General features: G+C 40.9%; 1 protein-coding gene across 1 annotated transcript in view; it reads left to right on the top strand.

Moving 5' to 3' along the window:
- The window catches only part of LOC308165041 (uncharacterized protein), a gene marked incomplete at both ends in the record, with an annotated part of 15,149 nt that extends 8,393 nt beyond the window's left edge, over nucleotides 1-6,756 (top strand). Inside the window, 3 exons of the mRNA XM_080539142.1 lie at nucleotides 4,578-4,737; nucleotides 5,182-5,257; nucleotides 6,733-6,756. Of these exons, the coding sequence (XP_080395268.1) occupies nucleotides 4,578-4,737; nucleotides 5,182-5,257; nucleotides 6,733-6,756 (260 nt within the window). The remainder of the gene's footprint in view (nucleotides 1-4,577; nucleotides 4,738-5,181; nucleotides 5,258-6,732) is intronic.
- Between the last annotated feature and the right edge of the window lie 46 nt (nucleotides 6,757-6,802).

The raw sequence follows: 6,802 nt of genomic DNA, 5'->3' as shown, positions 1-6,802 counted from the left end.
GGTAAAGATAAAATACAATAAAAAATAAATAAAAAAGGGAAACAGTGTACAACCTCTGCCTTAACGCTTAGTAACGCTATCCATCTTCTCATCAGCAGAACACCTTTCCCTCTCCCTTTCATCTCCCTACCTTACAGTACCTTACTGAGTAGGGTTTGATGGTGATTCTGAGTATTTCAACAAAGTAGGAGGCTATATGTACTTTATATTATTGGAAATTAAGAGGCATTATCACCCTGAAGTCAGTGTCTCTGTACAAACAAACAGTACAATTTACAATAACCTATTTTGTTGGTACCATGCATTAGATTTAAGATGAACTGGAAACTGTCTTGTTTTTCATGTCTCAAAACTGTATCTTTGTATCTTTGAATGATGCTTAGATTTCCATGATATACTCACTGTAATAATTCTGTATTTACATATAAAATCTTTTTAGATATTTTTAAAGTCATGATGTCTTGGATGACATGATTTCCATATAGCTATGTTTTGTTTTGTTTTTACAGAAAGCAAATTTCTAAGGAGAGATAGACAGAGACAGACAGAGCATTATCTAGACAGAGAGACAGCGATAGACAGATAGACAGAGACAGATAGAGCATTATCTAGAGATAGACAGAGACAGAGATAGACAGAGACAGATAGACAGAGACAGATAGACAGAGACAGAGATAGACAGAGACAGATAGACAGAGACAGATAGACAGAGACAGAGATAGACAGAGCATTATCTAGACAGAGATAGACAGAGACAGAGATAGACAGAGACAGATAGACAGAGACAGATAGACAGAGACAGAGCATTATCTTGACAGAGATAGACAGAGACAGGGATAGAGATAATAATATATGTATTTAATGTCACATTGTGGTTCAAAGAAGAAAGGTAATTGAACAGAGTACCACCTGTACCACCATCATTATCTAAAAAGATAATGTCGTCTGAGTGGAATAGCACTGCTGCTGCCATAGAAATGTACATCTGAGTCACTTGCTATCTGTCTGGTTCATTGCATTTGTGACAGAATGAGGGGCAACATATCGTGACATTAGAATTATAATTTTTGGCAAAATTGAATTTTTTACATACCGGTAATCTGATCCATTAGGTGTTTAATACAAAGGTTCCATCTCACAAAACATAATGGAATGTAAAAACTTTGACGCTCAATATCTCTGAACTACCCTAAACGGAGATAGAACCTTATCATTCTAAACTCACGTGTGACACAGTTTGATCATTTGGTCCGCATGTCGGCAACCAATCAAAATGTTCTGACTTTTCTTTTGAAACACGGAACTACGGAAATACAGAAATACGAATCACAACACAAACTTGCTAGTCAAGCCAAAATACTGCAACGTAATGGATTGGGTGAGTAATCCCCACTGCTACCTAGTTAACTAGAACACTACTTTACATTGTTATCTAGTTAACTAGAACACTACTTTACATTGTTACCTAGTTAACTAGAACACTACTTTACATTGTTACCTAGTTAACTACAACACTACTTTACATTGTTACCTAGTTAACTAGAACACTACTTTACATTGTTACCTAGTTAACTAGAACACTACTTTACATTGTTACCTAGTTAACTACAACACTACTTTACATTGTTACCTAGTTAACAACACTACTTTACATTGTTACCTAGTTAACTAGAACACTACTTTACATTGTTACCTAGTTAACTACAACACTACTTTACATTGTTACCTAGTTAACTAGAACACTACTTTACATTGTTACCTAGTTAACTAGAACACTACTTTACATTGTTACCTAGTTAACTAGAACACTACTTTACATTGTTACCTAGTTAACTACAACACTACTTTACATTGTTACCTAGTTAACAACACTACTTTACATTGTTACCTAGTTAACCAGAACACTACTTTACATTGTTACCTAGTTAACTACAACACTACTTTACATTGTTACCTAGTTAACTAGAACACTACTTTACATTGTTACCTAGTTAACTACAACACTACTTTACATTGTTACCTAGTTAACTACAACACTACTTTACATTGTTAGCAGGCTCACAAAACAAGCTGTGTTAGTTGACTAACGATGTGTCGTTGATTTTCAACAAGGCTGAAATGTATTCACATGTTTCGAAAGAAAAGTCTGATCATTACATCAGATCCCGACATGAGGACCAAAGCATTAGAAAGTGTCACAATAGTCAAATAGATGGAGAGACCGGGGCGGCCAACGGCAGAAACAGACTAAGCGGTCGCTCAAGGCCAATGCACACGGCGTGCGATTTTTGTTGCCGGACAAAATTCGATTTTGAAGTTTGAATGGAAGTCTATGAGAAAATCTCATCCCAATGCACACGCCCCGATTTTCATCTCACTGCGAAAATTCGATTCCATTCGTTTTGAATGGGACAAAGCACACGGTGTGCGAGTTTTGTCGCACTGTCAAATTTTGCTAATTTTGTAAAAGTTTGTGGTGCGACAGATTATTGCATCACAATGGGACAATTGGGAAAACTTCAACTGGTCTATCTAAATTAATTGAGTCACTCATAACGGGGAGAGAGACTGGAGCATACCTTTTTATATAGTTATAGTTTAGCAAAAAAGCTTGCTATCATTACATAAAAGCATATCAACGTTAACGTTGCTACTCACCCATTTTCGTTTGTCTCCTTTCGTTGATGACTGAATCCTCCGTCCTCCGAATCTATGTCTGCCTGATCATCACCCATAATAATAAAGTGGCTTTTATAATACACCTTTCTGGCTGTGTGTTTTGTGCGCTCCCTCTCCTGACATTTTACCAATACCACTAAATCAGGGGACCCACATATTTTATCACAATATGTCCAGTTGTATCTTGTAGAAATTGTGGAAGCAAGGCAAGCAATATTGGTAGACCCTATTGTAATCAGCCTGCCTCGTCCGACTACGTAACAATAGAGAATGGAATGTTGTGGTGCAACAAAATCTCACACGCTGTGTGCATTGGGATGAGATTTTTTATGATTTTCTCATAGACTTCAATGGTGTGAGTTGAAAATGGAATTTTGCGGTGCGACAAAAATCGCACGCCGTGTGCATTGGCCTTTACGGCCACAACCACTAGAGGGCGCCACACTTTAAACAATAATAATAATAATAATAATAATACATTTGAGGACTGATGGTGGATGGTGGTGAGAGGATGGACAGCTATAGTTTCTACAGTAGCTTGTTGTTTAACAATTTTGTAGTGTTCAGTTTATTTACTTGAATATTTTTTCATGTTGTGTGGATGACTGCATGGCGCTCCCTATATAATCACAGTTAGTTCATGGATGCACACCCTGGATCAGGAGACAAGAGGGAGACAACTGTATGCAATACAAACTAGACTGGGTAGTGAGAGAAACAGGGGAGGAAATAGAAAAGAGGAGGTGGTGAGAATAGGGCACAGTAAAAGAACTCTCCATATTAGAGGAAAGCATCCGACTGGACTATGTGACTATTGACCAGGTAAAAGAAACAGTAGAACAGTAGTACTTGTTAACTGCAGGAAATATACATGAGAAAGAAAGGCAATGATGGAGGGATTGATAGTTGGGATTGATCAGGCTGCATTTGCAAATAAGAATTTGTTCTTACATGTTTGCCTGGTTAAATAAACAAACAACAACAACAAAATTGATTGGCAGTATTGCAAGGTTAAAGGATGCAGGCTGCCGTTGAATCCAACAGAAGAAGATGAAGAAGAAGAAGAAGAAGAAGAAGAAGAAGAAGACGGAAGAAGAAGAAGAAGGAGGAAGAGGAGGAGGAGAAGGAGGAGGAGGAGGAGGATGCACGCCCTCTAGTGGTTACAACTGTACATGACAGCAGACATAGTGGCGAGACAGTTTGGGGAAAACATTGGGATACTTCCATAGCAGCTTTAAGATCATTCTTATACTGATATTCCTCCTCTCTTCTCTTTCATACGTTTTTTTGGCACGTTAAACAAGGGTTCGTATTGAGTTACTAGTTGCATTGTACTAGTTGCTATGTTGTTAATTGTAAAGTCACGCCTGAATCCCCATGGATGAAATCAGATTTTTCATTATAGGCCTAATTGTATTTTTTAAAAAAGAAAAAAAAGCAAGAAAAAAAAAAGCTCGTTTGGTGTGGCCGAGGGTTAAATGTTACTTCAACATCAACCAGCGGATAATCGTAATGGTTGATGGCATGTTAGGTTATATTTTGTACATACGATTTCAGAATAAATCATTACAATATAGTTATTTACATAATAATAATAATAACAACGTTTATTTGTATAGCACTTTTCCTGCAAACATCTCCTGTCAATATAAACAATAAAAACAGTGTGTGTGTGTGTGTGTGTGTGTGTGTGTGTGTGTGTGTGTGTGTGTGAGATGTGTACCGAAGCTCCACCATCCAAGTAATCTGTGGGAAGCAGCTCACTCGCCCAACACCACTTCAGACAGGCATTAAAACTGGCTGTCCATGGAGCGCGGTTAATTTCGTAATTGCCATCAACCAGTGGATTAAGTGGCTGTGTCAGTGTGCCCCTGAGGGTGTCATCTCCCCCAACCCAGTGCAGGGCTACGCAGATGATGTTGTCCTGGCCTCCAGGGAAGAGAGCGTCATCAAGAACATGCTCTGCAGGACGGATCGTTTTCTGGAATGGTCTGGCCTGGAGGTCAAAGCCAGCAAATGTGCTGTCCTGTATGAGAGGCGGAGTGGGGGGAACAGGTGGTACCACTCAAAAACAGACACACCCCCTGTGTTCTCTTTAGCAACACAGCCCATTCATGTAAATTCTCTTCATGAGACATACCCATATCTTGGACATAAAATTAACATCGCAGGAGAGTGGAAGGAGCAAGTCAATAACATCCTGACTGAGTTCACTTCCAGGCTGGACTTGATAGACAGTTGTCCTCTGCCACTAACTATGAAGTTAGAAGCCATCAGGCAGGTGGCCCTGTCCAAAGTTCAGCACCTCTTCTCCAATGTCCACATCCCCCAGAAAGTGCTGTGTGAAATGAACAACAAGACTGTGAGCGTAGTGCGCAGGTGGCTTGGACTCAATTCACACAGCACCCGTGACATCATCTTTCATCCCCAATGGGAGGGAGGGCTAGGGGTCCCCAATGTAGAATGGATCTACACCAGCATGAGAATTTCCCATCTTCTCAGGATGCTTAACAACGACGACAAGGACGTCAGGGAGCTGGCCCGCTCCTCCATGTTCCTGGACCTGAGGAGAAGGAAGGTCCCAGTTGCCAGGGGGGCGGAGCCCCACTTCCTTGGGTTCAAGAGGAAACCCAGCGGAAAATTGGACACTCATTCCGCTGGTTTTGGAGTCTGGTCTGATTGGCCAGACCTGAATGACCTCTGTGTCCGAGCCGGGGTGTCCCTGGAGTGGGTGCGGTCTGACTCTGAGACTGTTCGGGTCTCAGAGAACTGTATATCTGACCCTCTCACACAGGTCAGGGCAACAGCCTCCTTTGCTGGACAGAGCCACCAGCTAACATCTAGAGGGGCCAGACGGACTCTCATGGACCTTCATCAACATCAACAACAACAACACTGGACTGGTCTGAAACTCCAGGGAAAACTGGCATGTCTTCCCACAGCTGATCACTCTGTTTCCCATTCCTTTCTAAAAAACACTGCACTCGATGAGGACATTGTCATATTCACAACCAAGGCCAGATTACAAGTCCTTCCTACCAGACTCAACCTCTCTATTTGGTTTCCCTCCACTCAGGTTCCTCATTGCTTGCACCACACCACAGAACAGGTTACAGAAACACTTTCACATATCTTGAATGGCTGTTATGTTTACAAAGGAATGTATATAGCACGTCATGACAGAATTGTGAGCCTAATAGTAAAGGACATATCACTCCACTTCCCAGTTACAGTGAAAATGTATACACATGCTTGTGTCAATGCATCCATGTTCAATTTCTGTAATGACCAATGTCACTTTTCACAGTTGTCTGCTAACACACCAGATGTTGTTGTTGTTAATGAAGAGTCCAGAGAGGTGTCTGTATTAGAGGTAGCATGCACCTTTGATATAAGCCTAGAGGAAGCCTTCATGACTAAGGTCATGAAATACCAGCAGCTTGTAGACACCATCTCAGAGCTAGGCTATAGGTGTACGCTATTAGTCTTTATATTTGGCAGTCTTGGACATGTGCACAGATTGGTTGTCAGAGGACTACGTCTACTGGGAATGTCCAAGGGAGAAGCAAAAAGGCTCAGCAAGTATTGCTCTGTCTCTGCGATTATTGGCAGCCGCCAAATATGGCGGAGACGGTGTTACTTGTACCCGTGAGTCTTGTCCTGTTGTATGTGAAAGACATTGTCCATGTCTGTTTGTGAATGCATCCCATCTGTGCCTTCAGTATTTGTGTCCTTGTATACTTGTTTCTATGTGGACAGAAATAAATGATTAAAATGTGTGTGTGTGTGTGTGTGTGTGTGTGTGTGTGTGTGTGTGTGTGTGTGTGTCTTTTTTAATATATCCGCCAACCTCATCAAAAATGTAAAAGCAACACGTAAGGAATGCGAAGTAAATGGTTGGGATAGTGACTAACGGACAGTAAACTCGTGACAGCCAGTGTGACACGGACCAGTGGAACAAACACGGCGTGGACTTTGTGAACTTGGTCAATGTGTCATTATATAATCTATAAACTCGGCCTCTCTCCCAAACACTGTCACTCTGCCACACAGCGCTTGGAGATCTCATACCCCTAGAAAGACTCTCTGTTATAATAACCTCTCTGTTATAATAACCTCTCTG

This window comes from Nansenia antarctica (assembly GCF_963989245.1).
Source record: "Nansenia antarctica genome assembly, chromosome: 9".
Taxonomy (NCBI): domain Eukaryota; kingdom Metazoa; phylum Chordata; class Actinopteri; order Argentiniformes; family Microstomatidae; genus Nansenia; species Nansenia antarctica.
Note: the sequence above shows the minus strand (reverse complement) of the source record. Positions and strands in the feature narration are given on the sequence as shown.